This window comes from Aureobasidium melanogenum, assembly GCF_000721775.1.
Source record: "Aureobasidium melanogenum CBS 110374 unplaced genomic scaffold scaffold_1, whole genome shotgun sequence".
NCBI classification, from domain to species: Eukaryota; Fungi; Ascomycota; class Dothideomycetes; order Dothideales; family Saccotheciaceae; genus Aureobasidium; species Aureobasidium melanogenum.
In genome coordinates this window covers 791,382-808,857 of record NW_024470053.1, presented here as the reverse complement: position 1 = coordinate 808,857, position 17,476 = coordinate 791,382, and the positions used below count along the sequence as shown (strand labels likewise).

Here is a 17,476-nt window from a genome sequence, read left to right as displayed (position 1 = left end):
ACGGGCTGAGCTAGCCGGGCGGTGAGCTCGTTTTGATGGCCTTCTCGTTTGTCGCCGATAGATCAAAGTCTCGCAAGAACAATCCACATGGCCCCATACGCTCGTTACGTACCGCCCAAGCCTGCTGCGCTGGTCGCAGCCGATACCACGGCCGATCTGGATGTTTCTGTCCCTCCACAACAAAAGCCAGTCAAGGTGCCCAAGGGCCCATCACGGTCCGACGACAATGGCAGAAAAAAGAGAAAGCGTCCAGACATAGACAATCCGCCCACCACCACTACCACCGCCCATGTCAACAATGACGACGAGGCCTCCGCCATTCCAAGCAAACACAGTGCCGTCTATTCAAAATTTCAAAAGGCTGCCCAACGATCCGAGGCTGCTAGGGCCGCTGCGCCCAACGACAATGTCGACTTGGCCGACCAGCCCGAGCTGCATGGTATATACCATTGATCTCATGCTCTTGTCTGTGCCTTGAAATTCTGACTGTCATGTCTAGACTTGATCCCGCTGCCACAACCTGAGCGTGCCCCGACTCCTGACTTTGTGCCCTCTTTCTCTTCGCTGCCGCAATGGCTCGCCCAGCCCATCGTCGTCTCTCAGTCCACCACACGTCCTTTCAGTGACCTTTCCTTGTCAAAGAAGACTCTGGCCCACCTCGAGGTAAGAGGCTACACGACTGCTTTTGCCGTTCAAGCTGCTCTGCTTCCTCTCCTCCTCCCGCACCCCTATCTCACCCATCTTCCCCCGAACGATGTCTGTGTCAGCGCCCCGACTGGTAGTGGCAAGACGTTGGCATATGTTCTTCCCATCGTCGAGAACCTGCGTACAAGACTCGATACGAAACTGCGCGCTGTGATTGTAGTACCGACCAGAGAACTCGTTGCCCAGGCATCTGCCGTAGTGTCCACTTGCGCCCAGGGCTCGGCCATACAGATCGCTTTGGCCGTCGGCAACCAATCTGTTGCCGCCGAACAAGAATCGTTGATCAAAAAGGGTCGAACATATGACCCCGAGCGCCATCGTGCGCTCATGGAAAAGGCCAGGAAACGCCAGTGCTTTGAGCTGGACTTGGATCTGACTGATATTGAGGCTACCATGCTCGACGACGTCGTTCGTCTGCCAAATGGCTACGTCCCAACTTACAACTCAGCTGCCGACCTTCTGATTTGCACTCCTGGTCGCTTAGTCGAGCATCTAACTGCCACGGCTGGGTTCACACTAGATCATGTCGAGTGGCTGGTCGTTGACGAAGCCGATCGTCTACTGGACCAAAGTTTCCAAGAGTGGGTAGCAAAGGTTACCGCCGCCTTGGATACCCCAAAACCTCTATCTACACCAAGTCCCGAGACCGCTGCTTTGCGCCATCTTATGCCACGTCGCGATAGATACGTGAGAAAGGTCATATTGAGTGCCACCATGACCCGAGATATATCCAAGTTGAGTGCTCTCAAATTGCGACGGCCGACCATGATTGTGGTCAAGACAGAAGCTGAGGCTACGCTCGACAATGAGGCGACCGTAGCAATTGGTGCACAAGACTTTGAACTGCCTACGACACTTTCAGAATTCGCGGTTCCTGTTGGTGATGGTTCTGACAAGCCGCTTTTCCTCCTCGAACTTCTCCGGTCCAAGATTTTCCCTGGATCGACATCAAGGCCGAAAAAGGGCGAAGAGGACAGCTCGTCGACAGATTCATCAGACATTGATTCGTCTTCTTCTTCCTCTTCTTCTGATGATGATGATGACAGCGATTCATCGAGCGACTCTTCCGAGGATGATACTGGTGACAGCTCTGATGACAGCAGCAGCAGCAGCAGCAGCAGCAGCAGCAGCGGTAGCGACAGCGACAGCGATAGCGACAGCGATAGCGATAGCAGGATGTCAACATCTTCAAACCCACCCAAAGTAGCGAACGGACCGGCCACGAAGACAACCGAAAACAGTATGGTTCTGATTTTCACACCCAGCACTGAGGCAGCAGCTCGTCTGCACCATCTTCTCACGCACATCGAACCATCATACAAGGCCACAACTTTACTCCTCACCAAATCATCCACGAACTTCAACTTCAACACCTCATCTCCTCGTATCATAATCTCGACTGATCGTGCCTCTCGTGGTCTAGATTTACCGTTGCTCACCCACGTCATAAACTACACTATTCCGCGCAGTCTGGCATCCTATGTACATCGCGTAGGCCGTACGGCGAGAGCGGGTCGAAGCGGCGAGGCTTGGACACTGTTCGCCGAGAACGAAGGTCGTTGGTTCTGGAATGAGATTGCCAGAGCCACGGGCATAAACAGAAGCACAAAGGTTGAAAGAATAAATATGAAGCTTGCTACCGAGCAGAAAGAAGGTGGAGAGATGCGTAATAGATACGTTGATGCTCTTGAAGGTATGAAGGCAATCGTAACCAGCAAGAATACGAAGCCTAGTAAGGGCAAAAGCAGGATGGGCGACGATGTGGAAATGAATGGCTAGTCCTGTTTGCAAGCTGTTGAATACCTCTATCACTTAGTAAAGTGTGTCCACATCCTTCTCGCATGGGAGACTCAAGTCTTACTCGAACCTGTGGAGATTTGGTTCACAATTACTAGGCAAATCGTCAAGGTCTTGATCAAGGCATTACATCGCGATCTCATATGGGCACCACTACGATTTACGATCAAATCAAGAAGCACAAGAGAGCCCGAGAAGTTGTGGCAGTCATAAGGAAGGCGGCTACTGACGGCTTCTTGGTAGTTCACTGCGAACCAATCACAAGACATGTGCTACGGATCCTGGTCGGTACTTCATCCAGAGGATGCGATGATGACTCTGATGACTAGATGACTCGGGCTGGCATGGTCATTGAGATCGTGCCAAGGAAGGCTCATCAAATCTAAGCTACATGGTATGAGGAGAACATGTTGTGAAAGCAATGGCAAAGGCAAAGGCAAAGCAGCATGATACATGTTGACGATAACAAAAAAAAAAAACAAAAACAAAAGCAAAGCGCCGTTGATGACGAAGAGAGAAACACCACTCGCCCACAAACCTTCGAGTAGCCTGCTAGATAGACAGCGCTGCTTCGTTGCCTGTTTCAAGATTAAAGTTCCTGAGTGACGTGTATTAAAGGACGTAGATGAGCACCCCCACCTCTGAGGAATTGGACTCGAGAATCCTGAAATGACTTGTCAGGCTGCGATTGACTTGCGTGCGGAGACGAGATCTCAAAGAGCGGTTGTGTTATCTTGCCAAAGTGCCAAACGCGAACTCTTCAGTGCATATCTGTGATGTGCTGTGCTGTGTATATCCGGCATGTGATTCATTAGTGGCGACGAAGTCGTGTTGCTACACCTTCGTGGGCTTTGACTTCATCCTTCGACAGGTACCCAGAGCTTCTAACATCACACCAACATCACTTCCTGGGGACCGAGTCAGCGATGAGATACTTGACGAACCTTACTGTGTCGCAAGTAGCGTCCGACATTCAAGCCCCCCACGATTCCTCCTTGATAGGCCAAAGACGCCCATCTTCGTCGCTAAACATTGACGCAACAGTTGCGACCCCAGGAGGTTTGATAAGCGAGGTGATCGACCGTGTCTATTCTGCTCATCCTCCTTCTTGTTTCTCAACCCTTTAGCCCGAGGTCAGACGGCGATGATTGCCTGCAAGCTGGCACAAAGACGGAGTATAATCGTAGGAGAGAGATTTCGGATACTCGTTCCACTCGCTCTGAAGTCTTTCGGTTGAAGGCAGTATGGCGGAACGGACGGGTTCCGAAAGAGGTACTGAATACATGAGACTACAGTAACATGTGATTCCATGAGAAGTCGTTCCGAGCCGCTCAAAATCACCACGTCTGCAAGACATATGCATAGGGTGCATAGACAAAACCGCGATACATTGAGGCAAGGTTGTATTTGTTGTTTTATGGTCATCTTTGCCTTGTCTACTCTAGCTAGCTACCTGAAGTTTTTGCGTGACCATGTCTTGTATCTTCAGCGATACTCTGAAATGAGTGATGTTTCATAGATTGGCTGGCCAGCTCGCGCACCCGGGACAATACAAACGTGCGTGTATTGCAACGCATGTATGCCGCACAGCGTATCCTGTAGCTGTCCTGTAGATCATGATTCACCGTACACGCGTGGATACGCAATGCCGTTCATCTGGGATCACGTGGATGATTGCACAGGCTGCACTCTTCAACTGTCCTTCAATCCGTGCCCCTGCCTGAGAATCTGACATCAGTTCAGATGTTGTGAGGTGCAACGTAGAGTATGCATTTATCGTTTTTGGCAAGGTCGCATCTATGCACAGACAGAAACAACATAAGATCATATTGTACCTACCAAATGGTTGGAACGAAAGGCGTAGTGAAGTACAGTCCGAGCAAAAGCCGATGATGCTACTGGTTTGGGAAGCTGTGGAAAGCATGATATAGCTTGGCACCGCTTCATTAAAGGATAATGATATTCTACACTTTTGACACAGGCTAAGCGGTTGCGAGTTACCTAATGGCTCATCGCTGCGAGATCGTCGAAGAGACTTGGAGTATCTCGAACATGCACCGATACTTAGCTGCAGATATATGCACAAGCTTTGCATAAGGTCTGACCTGCAATTCCAACCTCAAGTCTGAAAGGATACTCGTATGCCTGAAGGGACGACCTTCTGTATTCACTGGTCAAGATCGACAATTTGAGTTTCGTCGTTAACTGTCAGGGTCCAATGAGTGTGGACGACAAACACACGATAATTTGCGAAATACACGTTGCAAAAAGACCCTGACAATGGAAGCAAGAACCTCCAATCACACACACGCGCTGCAGATGCCGGACCCAACAGCTCCGGGGTTCAGAGGGAGAGAGACATGGCAGACACAAGGTCTCAATGACACATCCCGAGTCACTGAACATACGAGGACTCGGCTGGTGCGCACGTCCATATCAACAGCAGTCAAATTTCCTGGGACCCATAGACGGTTCAGGGTCCTCTCTCTCTCTTTGTCCAGACTTTCCACTACTTCTTGACAAATGGAAATACGAAACAGACTCATCTGTTCTGCGCTCTTGTTGATCTGTAAATCATAAGGAGCAAACCATAGTGAGGAATTGCACGGTTGTCAGCGAGTTCGTTTGGGATGCCTACCGACACTCTGGTTGTCTCTCGAGCACATGGCGACCCGAGATTCGCAAATCAAAACCATGTCGTGGAGAGGCCCAAGGTGTCGGTCGTTTTGCGACCAATCACATGGCTGGGGCCACAGCGCCAAGACAAGGCGCGCCTCTTTTCTAGAAGGACGTTGCTGCGGCAGAGGCGCAAAGACAAGTGCTTGGTAAGGCCGGCGGGATACGATTGGCAGGCGTTTCTGCGGCACATGGCAGAAAGTTGGCGGTCCAACAAAAAGAACGAGAGCGGGATTAACTAAGGTGATCTATGGTTGGTAAGAATGATTCATGGACAATGGTTGGCAACTGCGAAATAGGGCATAGCAGCCGTTTGCCCAAGATCTAATTAGCAGCGCAAGCATAGCGAAGGCGCTCTTCGGATGCGATGTACCGTGGATGCAAACGACGGGGGAAGGGAACATGGACGGTCGTACGAGACAAGTGACAGGTAGACCGTGCGGCCGTAAGATGGCGTTTGGCGAGGGAATGGGCAGGGGCTTCATGGTTTCGGAAGCAAAGCAAGGACGACGGAACCAGGATAGAAGCGAATAATGTAAAGAACAACCATGGCTGCAATGAGCATGCAGATGCACTCAAGGCCGATAGAGTGGCAGGGTAGGTAGAGATCGGATGGCGGTCTCTGGTTCAGACTGACTCGACGTCACGCATGTCTTTCAGCTCAGCATCATAAGGTTTGCGGGTTTCTGAGAGTTGTCGTAGCGGCGCTAAGATTGAGTTCCCACTGCTGCAGCTCGCTCAAGTTTCCTCTCTTCAAAGCGCCTTGGCCACTGTGACGCTCTCGCAGGCAGGTAGGCATGCTCGGTGGATATAACCGTCCAGAGAGCGCCCTGGTTTTGTTTTGCTGCTCTGTAATCTCGAGTCGATCCGCCTGACGAGACTCGCTGCTGTTATATAACCGAAGCATTGCTTCTCGCCCCGACCCTTCGTTTTTGGTCAAATTTCCCTGCACATATCCGAAGCTTGCTTTCTCGTCCCAAGAGTGTTGGCAGTTCCACTAGTCCTTCTGTCAGTTCGAGCCGTTCCCCTTTGGTTTCGTCGTGCCGCGAGCCGCCGCCCAGGCCATTATTTGAGCACTCTCGAGCTACAAACGAGCCAACATCCCAAAGAACATCAGAACCGAGAGACACGGCGATAGAGTTTGCCGAGGTTACATAATCCTCGCCTCGTCGTCCCTACCAGTATTGAACCCTACACCCTGCCCTTTTTTGGATTGCCTGCCGTTGTTGCGCATTCCCTCAAATTCCGACTTCCATCTTGCCTATCTTGCCTGCCTACTCGTACTGGCTACGCCACAACCACAGCGTCTCGACGATATCTTTCTCAAAAGGACTCGACGACCACCGACGAGTACCTGACTCACCATTAATTTGATCCTTGGTGCGACGCGGACCTCTTCACGCCAAATCCCAAAAATTCACAACATCAACATTCTCTCCTCGCTGCGGACGCCATGGCCTCGTCGGCATCGCCCATAGATATCGCCACGCCGCGTGCGTCGCCTCCCAACCAGACTTCCAACTTGACCAGCCAGCTGCAAGCTGCAAATGCACGCAGCGGCGACTTTCAACCGCCAGCCTTCATGGCCAACACGGAGCGCCGTGGCAGCGAGTTCAGACCCGACAGCTTGCGTCACGGCTCCATCAATATGGGCAACTCGTTCCACTCACGCCCCATTTCAATGCGCGACCGTGGCCGCCGCGACAGCACTAACCATGCCGGCAGCCTCATGGCCGGCATGAGCTGGGGAGGTCTCTCTGTTGGCAGCTTCATCCGCGATGAGTAAGTTCACTTTGCGCCGTCGTGTAATCTCATCAACTCGCTGACATTCGACCGCAGTTTAATAATGGCCGGCACGTCGCCGTACAACTTCCAGTCACCCTCGTTCCACTCCTCTTCGTATCTTCCTAAAATGGAGGCAAACTTCATGAAGGAGTACATTTGCTGCGGAATCACTCTCGACTCGCTCCATGAGCTGTTACAGCATTACGAAGAAGCCCACGCTCAAGTGCCCACTCAAACCATGGGTCGTACTCCTAAAGAACATTTGCTTGCCAACGCTCGCAACGCAAACGCTGGTACTGCCGCTCAGATGCTGCAACAGCAGCAACAGAGCCAGCCCCACAACCACCAACAAGCTCCTCAATTTGACCACCCTTCGGGTCTTTCTCAAGGTCTAGCTCGGGATCCTCTGCAGGATCACGACATGGATGATATGGACATGGACATGGATGACTCCAGCACCGCGCCCGCAGTGCAGGATCCGTACCAGAGCCACCAGTTCCAACCGCAACCACAGTTCGGCAGACAGCAGGCTAGAGCGCCATCACTTAACATTGGCATGGCCAGTGCTTTCCAAAATACACAACAAGTCAACAACGTGTCGACACCTACGACGCCACAACCTGGTCAGAACATGCAGCTCGGTGGCTTCAACCCTACCGTGTCATCTGTAAATACGCCCACTTTTGGACACACCTCGCAGACTGTCAGCCCATCCGAGTCGACCGTGCACACACCGGGCGAGATTGACCCATCCAACTTCAATACTAGCATGTCTGGCTTCGGCTTCCCTGATATGAACGGCCAACAGGATGAGTCGCGGTGCATCGACGACCCAGCCAAGCGTCTGCTCAGCAAACAAGGTGGCATGGGAGGATTCAAAAACCCAAGTCAATTCGCCAACAATAGCGAGCTGGCGAAACGTCTTCGCGAGCAACAGCTCATTCAAGGTTTCGGTTTCCCTGGCGAAGAGGCAAAACCCTTCCGTTGTCCTGTCATCGGTTGTGAGAAGGCATACAAGAACCAGAATGGTCTCAAATATCACAAACAAGTAAGTCTCTTTCATGCGTTCCTGCGAACTCGTTCGTTAATTGCCTCTAGCACGGTCATCAAAATCAGCAGCTCAAGGAAAACCCCGATGGTACTTTCTCAATTGTGGACCCTGCCACGTCCATCCCTTACCCCGGTACCGTCGGTATGGAGAAGGAGAAGCCTTACCGCTGTGAGGTCTGCGGCAAACGCTACAAGAACCTGAACGGTCTGAAGTACCATCGCCAACACTCGCCACCATGCAATCCAGATCTCAAACTCAACCCTGTCGCGGTTTCCCAGATGCCGAACGGCATGCAGGCGATGAACGTCAACGTCGCCGGAGCTGGGTTGTCTATGGGCATGGACGACGGTATGGGCTACTAGTCCTTTTGTTGATGCTCTCTTGATATTCGAATCCTCAAAAGGCGTTCTGGCGGCGCTTTGGTGTCTTGAAGTTGCTGACTCATGACACATCCGCTTCACTTTGTGATACCCTGCACGAATCGATCCCCTTGTTAGAGAGGCTCTCGTTCGGCTCTTTCTTTGTTTCTCTGTTTCGCTGGAGTTTTTTTGCGAGGGGTTTCTTTTTTGGAATTTCTTTGCTGTCACTTTCAGTACTACGTTTTGGGATGGATGGTCTGGCGTTATGAAAGTGTCAAACACATGGATGAGGGTATGTTTCTTCTCGGCAGGTTGCTCAAGGTTACGAGGATGACAAGCAACGAATGTGTCGATTTCGCTTACTATAGACACGACACCCGCTTCAAAAAGTTCTTGCAAACAGTCATAGTATTTACTTTTCTCCCAAGCTGTGTCTGTCCACTTCCTGCTCACTGTGCTCTCAATCCGTCTCACGGTGTACTCAGCATCTGGATGCTTTTCCGTACCCTGTATCACAAACGTATCACGAGTTGTAAGGAGGGTCGTGCACGTCGTGCCACGAGTGTAGATAGGCTCAAAGATCTCGTTTGACATTCTGGACCCTGAGAATGCACGGTGCTTACCTCTATCGGTCCGATGCAAGTTCTGTGACGACGACTCGAGCTTCGAAACCGTCCCAAGAGGCTTGCAGACGGTGTAAGCCCATACAGTCTACGTTGATACTCTGGAGGGGACTAAAGATCGTCGCATCAAGCCAAACTCGTTTCTGTGGGCGCATGCACACCGCTTTGCTGTGGAGTACTCCGCGATCCGCATTATTCATATTCCGTGTACCCACGATGAGGGTCTCAGACCAACTAGTGAGTGCTGCTCCTCAATCAATTGCTTCATCAATGGAACTAGCTACGTCGTTTGTGTAAGCGCCCGTGTAAACCAGATTGCAACCAGAACTCCCTCCTCCTGTGAGGAAGATGAAGTACGACCACCTCCACCCGACACGTACCTGATCAGCACATTGAACCCTGATCTCCCATCTGAGCCAGCTAAGATAAGACGATCCGCGGGTCAGACGGAGGTCGAGTCGTGTCGTGAAGTTTCCAGCTTACGCGTGTCGACCATCTTGCATTAGGGCCTGACCTTCTCGGCGAGTCTGACAAGCGGCTATGAACATCCTCATCTGCACGCAGGGAACGGGGTCAGGGGTTACATTGAGTACAACTTGATTACTCACATGCATATACATGTCCCGTGTTGGGTTTTGACTCAAGAAGGCAGTTGGTAGAGCCCTAGCAGTTGGCAAATGTGAATTCCGTAGATCTGGTGGAGACTATCTATCCCGGACTATGTGGTCAACGGTCATGTCACGCGTACATACACTGCCGCCTCTGCACGACCTCGTTGCTATCCTAGTCTCTTGACTGCCGGGTTTTGTCACAAGATGGATCTTTGGACATTCCTAGCGAGCATGGGTCAATATCTCTTTTGATGACCCTGGAAGACTTAAATCCTTATTCAGCATGAATCTGGTGTCGAAGCGAATGTCTTCAGGATGTTCATGTCTTTCAGTGATTGCGCTCAACAATCTCCTTGGCAAATGTAGCAAAATCGCGCTTCTCGTCAACCATCTCCCAAAGGTTTGGCTGGGTGAAAACAGCCAGTGTGTTTCTGGCGACCTGTCCACCTTTGCCAGGAGCAGCACCCTTGACGAAATGAGGCACCGCCCTGAATTTGCCCTTGGTAATGACCTCAAGAGCTTCACCGGTCTGGAAAGCAAGACAGTCCTTTGGGATGTTGACTTTAGTCACCTTGCCAGAGCGGGAATGGATGTAGAGCCCAGCTGCCGGGTCCGGAGCCGAGGACAACTCGGGCAATGGCGAGACTTGTGCAGAATCGATGCGAGGAGGGTTAGCTGCTTCATCGACGAACATGGCTGAAGTCAAGCCTGTCAGACAACCGTGGTCCAGATGTGTCGCACACCAATCGTCAGGAGAGCTCTCTCCTTCACCTTGATCGGCAGTTGGTGCGTAGTAGTGGAGCAAGCGGGCCTTCGTAGAGATGCTGGTCTTGACAACATGCTCGAGATAACCTTCCTGGTATTGAGGCACATTCTTGAGTGCATAGCGGTCACAGGCCTGAGCAACGAGTGCAGCAGTGTCAACAATGAAGGTACACAGTGACTGGAAGGCTTGTTCGAAGCCAGGAAGAACATGGCTACTTGGCCAGATATTCGCTGCGGTGTATTCCGGAAGATTGGGGAACTTCTCGATGGCCTTTTGATGCAGCTCCGAGTTCTGGACGGGGTTGGCGTAGTAGGAACCCTTGAGCGTGTCGAACCTGCCGTCCTTGAGTGTCTCCTTACCGCAACTCCAGCCTACTAGATAACTGCTCTGAGGGTCCTCGAGTTTTTCTTGACAACATGAGTGCTTAGACACGAACAATTAGGAACAAGGGCGACGTACCAAGCTCAGTCTGAGGCAGGTTGGCCAGATACGAGGAATACGACAACAGGGTCTTCCTCATAGTAATAAAGTCAGACGGCAAGTCACGAACGACAATGATGCCCAGCGAATCAGGGCCGAAAGCATCCTCGAGAGCCTCGAAGGGTACGGAGCCTGTGGCGCAATGAGACGGTTGTATTTGCAAAGCATCTTGACTGTTTACCTGACTGCAAATCGCGAAGGCTTACGGTGACGGGTGATGCGGTGTGCACACCAGATTCGCTCAAGTTGACAGCCATGTTGGGATAGTTGAAGAGACAGACTAAGGTGTTCGTGAGGGGTCGAACGGGAAAGTAGTAGAGAGCTTAATCACGAGAGATTATATCAAGGTGGTGGGTGATTTTTCTTCGGCCGGGAGCGACGCAATATCAGCCGAGCTCTGGCATCCTTCGCCCACCTCCGAACGACAATCTGAAGATGGTCAAACCACTCAGTTTCAAGGGCGACAAGAAGGTCAAGAAGCGCAAGCGCACTCGAGATGAAGATGCAGACGGCGATGGCCCTGCCACAAAAGACCTGAAGGCTGGCGCAGAGCAGCACCAAGACGACGACGAGTCGTGGGTCTCTGCAGATGCAGTGAGCGACGTCGCCGGGCCTGTCATCTTTGTCTTGCCAACCAAACCACCGACCTGTCTGGCATGTGATGCCAACGGCAAGGTGTTTGCCAGCGCTCTCGAGAACATGGTCGAAGAGTCGCCCTCGACCGCTGAGCCGCACGACGTCAGGCAAGTCTTTATAGCAAACCGTATCGCAGGCACCGACACGTTCAGCTTCAAGGGACATCATGGCAAGTAAGTTGGGCTGCTCCTGTCTAGCCCGCTCCGTACGACTTTTCACTGACATGCCCATTACAGGTATCTTAACAGCGACAAGTTCGGCATCCTCTCAGCTACACGCGACGCCATTTCATCCGAGGAACAATTCACATTGCTGCCCTCTGACTCTCTTCTCTTCAACATCCGCACAACACGCGACAAGCTGTTTTCTGCCACTCAGGACAAGGCCGTCGAGATCAGAGCCGATGCCGATGCCGACGACCACACTAGCCCGGCCTGTGCCATCAGACTGCGCATGCAAGCACGCTTCAAGCCTGTCCATAAAGCTGCCAAGGAGGAAAAGGCCAACGAGAAGATAAGCAGAGCTCAACTCGAGCAAGCCGTCGGCCGCAAACTCGACGACCAAGAGGTCAAGCTTCTGAAGAAGGCCTGGAAGGATGGCACATATCACGAAGCCTTGCTTGATGTCAAGGTCAAGGGAAAGCACGACAAGTTTGCCTGAGCACTCTTGACTTTTATCCATACGCTGCTGTTCTCGCTAAGGCTTGAACGGTGGTGGTCGCATGCCGGTCCAAGTATTGGCAGTCTTTTGAAAGGCAGTTACCTTTAGCTGACCGATCTTGAATGTGCTTCGCAGTCATCACCAGAGAGAGTGGCCAATCTGTGCCGTGAATTGTGACATGGTATCAGATTCGGGAGCAGCTAGAAGCATTCATTCAATAGGACGACCAAGATGGAAAGACGACTGCTCGGTGAATCACACCTAGGGGCATGTGCTCCAGCCATGACAAGAAATATCAATTTGAATGTCCATAAGTACACAAGTTTCACAAAAGCACGTGAAGCGGCTCGATCAGGTAGCTCTTTAACCACCACCTTTACTTCCCCGCACTTGTCATCATCCCTTCATCAATCACCACAAACACAACAACAATAGCTCTCCAGTACGATCTGAAGCGCAGAGGACACGCCATGAGTTTGCTGCTTGTTTCCGTCTTGGTCATGGTCTGCGCTGTCAAATTGTCTGCTCTTTGTGGCTTCGTGCTGTTTTCGATGGATTGAGGATTTGTTTGTCGTTTCCCTTCCTACAGCAATAGCTTGACCTCATGTCTGAACCAAGCTGTCGGCGCCACTCGCGAGCATCAAGCATATGCCATGGAACTCTGGAACGTATCTTGTGTCCGGCATGCATCTGGCTTTATTGCACCCTGGACTAAGATTCCTCTTTCTTCAAACAATCGCGATATCCATCAATCCTACTCGCCACCCGTATCGCCTACCAACACCAATGCTAGTTCCGGTACTCAACCCCGGATCCCCGGCGGTTTTGACATCTTTCTCCCTATCTATATACGTGCTGCATATGCATGCACGAACGAGCTACGAATGGCCCTAAGAGCCGCGTTGCCGATCCTCCCTTTGTCCGGAGTATTGCTTCTATTGGATCAATGTCCATCTTCACATCCACTTGTGATAAACCAAGGGACCAGCCATCAATGGCTGCAAAGTATGCTTATGCCGCATATAACCGGGAGTCTGCGGGATAGTGCCTATTCATCTTGTATACGAGGAGGTCAGATGTTGGTTTGAGGGATCGCGTTTTCCACCCTAGTTCTAGATCTTCTAGGCTACATTCACTGCCATCTGTAGCTTCAATCTGTCTTGGCTCTACAAGCGAAGGTGACGGTCCTAAGCAGAGCAAAATTCACCTGGCAATCTTGGATGCGCATAATAGCATCGCTAGTGTTGATTCATCGTGTATGAAGAAATACTGTGGTTTCCTGATAAGAACGCGGTCCACCAAGCCAGACTCTCCGTTGCAAGCCACATGCCCCTGAGCTATTTTAGATCCTACGCTTTCTTCAATATAGCGCGGCGTCTTGAATCTACAAGATGAACAACGCTCTGGATCTTTATAGTACAGCTTCTTACGGAAGTCGACTATCTAAACATATCCTCATCATAAATTCCCCCAGACGCTAGTGTTCCACGCTCGTTGTAACACTGGTTCTAGACTTATTGGAGGAGCGGAGATTGATTGCTGGATGAGCTAGCTACAGGCCAGATAGTTCCTTGTTCATCGAGTTGTTCAATATTCGCTGTCACACCATTCATGCTGATGGTCGTGGATACTGCTCCAAGCTTTGCCTCAATATTCTGCGCAACGACATGGGAAGATTTCAATGCCATTTGAGTCAAGCCATGAGAGACCCTTGAAAAACCCCGCGAAAAGTTGCAGTAATGTGTACTAAGCTGTCAACCTCGTGTCCCCAGGAGTTCGTCCGGCATGTCGAGTCGTTTTTCTTTTGGGTAACCAGGGTACCCTTCTTGCAGCGCGGCAATCAGCGTTGCGAAAGATGTTTGCCTTCGAGTCAGGGCCCTAAACCCACGTACACGCAGGTGCATGAGTAGCTAGCCATGTGGGCTTTCGGCACAAAGAAGGGCCTGGTTTGTGGGTCAATAAGCACTAGGTGTTGTCGGCCTGAACATTCGCCCAGCCCTCGTATCTCGGCGCCGAATTAATGTGTCGATACCTATTCGATACCTCACTTGGGCAGCGATTCAACTTGAGTACCTGGCCAGGATATTTGGATCACCAACCTAGGAAAGAACTCAGAAATGCCTTGTGAACGCCTTGATTCGTTTGATTTTGGTCGTACTGTGTTCGCAAAATCGTGTCCCGAGGAAATTCGTCTGTGTAAATCCTCATAATTCCGTTCAGATTATCCCTGCCCTCTCCAATAATATGCAGCTAATATTACCCCGTTGGCTCCGTTCTTCATGTATTTGTCGTACAAGATCACGTCATGCAATTCCAGCCTCATGCGTCCCGCGACACATTACCTAGTAACATTGTTGACCGAACCATATATCTGCACTGTTCGTCTCCAACGAGATATGCCATCCGAATGCCCGGATTGTTGGATGCGCCGAGTGTCAGAGTCTACGGATGTACTCGAGACGGACCTCTTATCCGAGACTACCAGCCGTTGGAGAGTGAAAGTCTGGCGCTGCGTCTCGAAACGACATCAGCTCAAAGCTTGTGCTTGAAATGTGTATGGGAGAATAAAATCATTCATCAAGCATCATAGCCGTACGTATGCTGTGAGTTGCCTTCACGGTATCCCATAGGCTGTGTAGTTGTAGGTTGTCCAGGCATAAAGTGAGCAGACCCGGCGTTTGAGTTGTAAGCAGGAGGGGCTAAGCTGCGAGGTGCACCATGGAAATCAGAGGTGGCCGATGACACAGGCGGTGCGCTGGGAACAAAAGCGGCATGGTTTTGTTGGTCATGGTAGGTGGGAGTTGAGGAAGAGGCGTATTGAGGCATGCTTTGAAAATCAGGATGAGTGCTAATTCCACTGCTGTGGAAGGCAGGCGCCACGGCCGATTGCACCGATGCCTGAGCAGGAATTGCTTGCTGGAACTGAGTAGCTTGCGAATGACCCTGGTAAGACATTTGATGTGCTGGCGAGGGGTAGTTTGTGGGTCGGTCGTTTTGGCGAACCTGATAGCCATACGAAGGAGCCGAAGGGACGTCCTGGGCTCTCCAGGACGCAGCGCTCTGACCAGCAGAGTGCTGAGCCCCTTCAGGCATGAATGATGTTGAAGCTGGAGCGCTACCAGGACTGTACTGGTTATGCGGCCTCCACGCCTCCGCTGGCTGGGCAATACTCCTGCTCGTAGCTGAAGACGAGGGCCTGGGAATATTCACACCAGCGCTGAGGTGAGCTTGAGGCGAAGACTCAGGTGCAGAGACACTGAACTGTGGTGGTGCTTTGTCTATAGCTTTGGTATTAGTGAAGACCACTTCAAGTTATGTAAAAGTGCGCTTACCCTCATTGTCGTTGACGTTGATGGTGAATGTTTCACCTGAGAGTCTGTTTCGAAGATAGGCGTTCTCTTCCTCGAGTTCTCGATTGCGTTGCTGTGTGGCCAGAAACAGCTTTTCTCTGGCTTCTTGAGTGCCAGTTAACTCGCTGATTCGTCGCTCAAGATTCTCAATGTGATCCTTTGTTCTTTGTCGGATGGCTCTCTGTGCTTCCCTGTCATTTGCACGTTTCCTTTCCAGCTGCGCGGCCGAAAGGGTAGAGACACTACGCGTCCCGGCTCTGGAAGCGCGTTTCGATGTGGGCTTGGACTGGCTACCCGAGTCTGAACTGTGCATAGTACCACTGGGGCTTTGGCGGGATCCTGATGATGCATCCTGATTCATGTTGAGGGCGATTTCGAAGACGTTCAAACAAGAACAGCCCTAAGCTGTATAATATGTTGTTGAAAAGCCGAAGCGAGTCAATAGAAGATAAGATATATCAACTGCCGAACACCTGACTATGGCCAGTGAAGATCGCCAAGGGGGAATTCCGGTGGTCAGTGAGCCAATGGGGAAGGGCTAGGGGCAGGGACGTCGCTCGACTCGAGTCGAGTTAGGTGATGATGCACGACAAAGGGAAGATCGGGGACAGCCTGGACTGAGTAGGTGGGCAAGCAGGTCTTGGTCAAGTACAACAAACAAGGGGTGATGAGGGGCAGATGAACAGATGTGAAGAGCAGTCTAGCCTCAAAGTTGCATTTCTGAATCTCTGCAGACAGCGAACGATGGGCCTTTTAGAAACATTGGACACGGACTCGGGCTCATTGAACCATGGCTGGATAGCTCGAGATCTGGTCAGAGATGCACACACCGCAGCCGCACCGCACATGACGAAAGAACTTTTAGTCTGCTCTTTAGCGGCTTCCGAACCCTGCGTGGAAGGCAGGAAGAGTTTTTTCTGGGTGACTGTTGGACCTGGCGGGAATAATGGACAAGTGGGCGCGCGCGCACGCGTGAGATGTGTGCTGCACAGACTGGTGCAAGACTGGGCAGAGTGCTGCTTCCTCCAATGGTAGAGCTAGGAGCGTTTCTGGTGGATAGACATTCGCCGCGGCAGATCACCGCTTGGACGCCGCGCCGGGCGCGGTTGCATGTTACGGTTTATCATCTCAGGCCCGGCTCTCAATTAGGCTTGGTCCGAGGCGACTGCCACGTGTAGAATCTACTGCTTTGCTGCCTTGTGCCTGAGAAGAACTTTGGTCCCAAATTGCCATGATGCTATCTCAGCTGCAATTCGACAGGCTGAGAGGAGTAGAACAAGTGACTTCGCAGCCTTGTTTCACAGTCCCGAATTGCGTCGACTGTCCGCTCTCGTACGTTTGCGCCATGCCGTCGTGAGATGAAAACCGGGAAGGTGTAGCCCTCTGTCCTTCTCTCCCCTTCTCGCTGTTCCCTCCGAACCTCAAACCTCTTGCATTGTGAACTCAGGGTAAGCTATTTAGGGTTGAAGCCTCGAAACGTGGCACCGACGCCCAGGCTGGCGAATGAAATCTTGGTGTAAAACGTTGCTGTACCTTTTAATCCCGAGATTGTGTGATAAAGTTCTTCCATGTGGTGCAGCCTCACAGATGGTGTCGAGCTGGAACATGAAGGATTATCTGACGCACCGATGGCTTGTTTGTTGAACTTTGTTCTGTACTTTTTTGCCCCATTCAGGATGTCTCGAGATAGCTAGCATCAAGCTAGCAATGACGATGCTCGATTTGAGCGCACGAAAGAAATGAGCCCGCCCACTCGGGTGCTCCCACAAGAGAAAGATCTGCATATCACCCCTCTTCCGAAAGAGTCGGAAGTTCGTAAATTCGTATTTTGGCATTTGCTCTTAACTTCACTGTAATGCTCATGTGTAAGTATATTTATCAATAGCTTGCGAGTAGACGTGTCCGCCTAGCCAATGTCTGGATTGAGTGAGACCATCACGTAACAGGACTTTTTTTAATGATGCTCAGTGGTCCTTA

The 17,476-nt window shown here is 51.3% G+C and overlaps 5 protein-coding genes across 5 annotated transcripts; 3 read left to right on the top strand and 2 right to left on the bottom strand.

Moving 5' to 3' along the window:
* Nucleotides 1-87: 87 nt before the first annotated feature.
* Nucleotides 88-2,484, top strand: M437DRAFT_37997 (P-loop containing nucleoside triphosphate hydrolase protein; the record flags this gene model as incomplete). The annotated part of the gene is made up of 3 exons (XM_041019754.1): nt 88-439; nt 500-1,685; nt 1,866-2,484. 3 exons carry the CDS (start codon nt 88-90, stop codon nt 2,482-2,484), a joined length of 2,157 nt encoding a protein of 718 aa, XP_040884298.1.
* A 4,147-nt stretch (nt 2,485-6,631) lies between these two features.
* M437DRAFT_61697 (uncharacterized protein) lies at nt 6,632-8,376 on the top strand (the record flags this gene model as incomplete). Its single annotated transcript, XM_041023973.1, has 3 exons — nt 6,632-6,960; nt 7,018-8,011; nt 8,062-8,376. 3 exons carry the CDS (start codon nt 6,632-6,634, stop codon nt 8,374-8,376), a joined length of 1,638 nt encoding a protein of 545 aa, XP_040884297.1.
* Nucleotides 8,377-9,935: 1,559 nt separating this feature from the next.
* On the bottom strand, nt 9,936-11,110 carry M437DRAFT_71100 (Clavaminate synthase-like protein; the record flags this gene model as incomplete). The annotated part of the gene is made up of 3 exons (XM_041025621.1): nt 9,936-10,780; nt 10,833-10,985; nt 11,035-11,110. The coding sequence occupies 3 exons, from the start codon at nt 11,108-11,110 to the stop codon at nt 9,936-9,938; spliced, it is 1,074 nt and encodes a 357-aa protein (XP_040884296.1).
* Nucleotides 11,111-11,288: 178 nt separating this feature from the next.
* Nucleotides 11,289-12,149, top strand: M437DRAFT_38516 (FRG1-like family protein; the record flags this gene model as incomplete). Its single annotated transcript, XM_041019850.1, has 2 exons — nt 11,289-11,662; nt 11,726-12,149. 2 exons carry the CDS (start codon nt 11,289-11,291, stop codon nt 12,147-12,149), a joined length of 798 nt encoding a protein of 265 aa, XP_040884295.1.
* A 2,577-nt stretch (nt 12,150-14,726) lies between these two features.
* Nucleotides 14,727-15,860, bottom strand: M437DRAFT_36351 (uncharacterized protein; the record flags this gene model as incomplete). The annotated part of the gene is made up of 2 exons (XM_041019427.1): nt 14,727-15,433; nt 15,482-15,860. 2 exons carry the CDS (start codon nt 15,858-15,860, stop codon nt 14,727-14,729), a joined length of 1,086 nt encoding a protein of 361 aa, XP_040884294.1.
* Between the last annotated feature and the right edge of the window lie 1,616 nt (nt 15,861-17,476).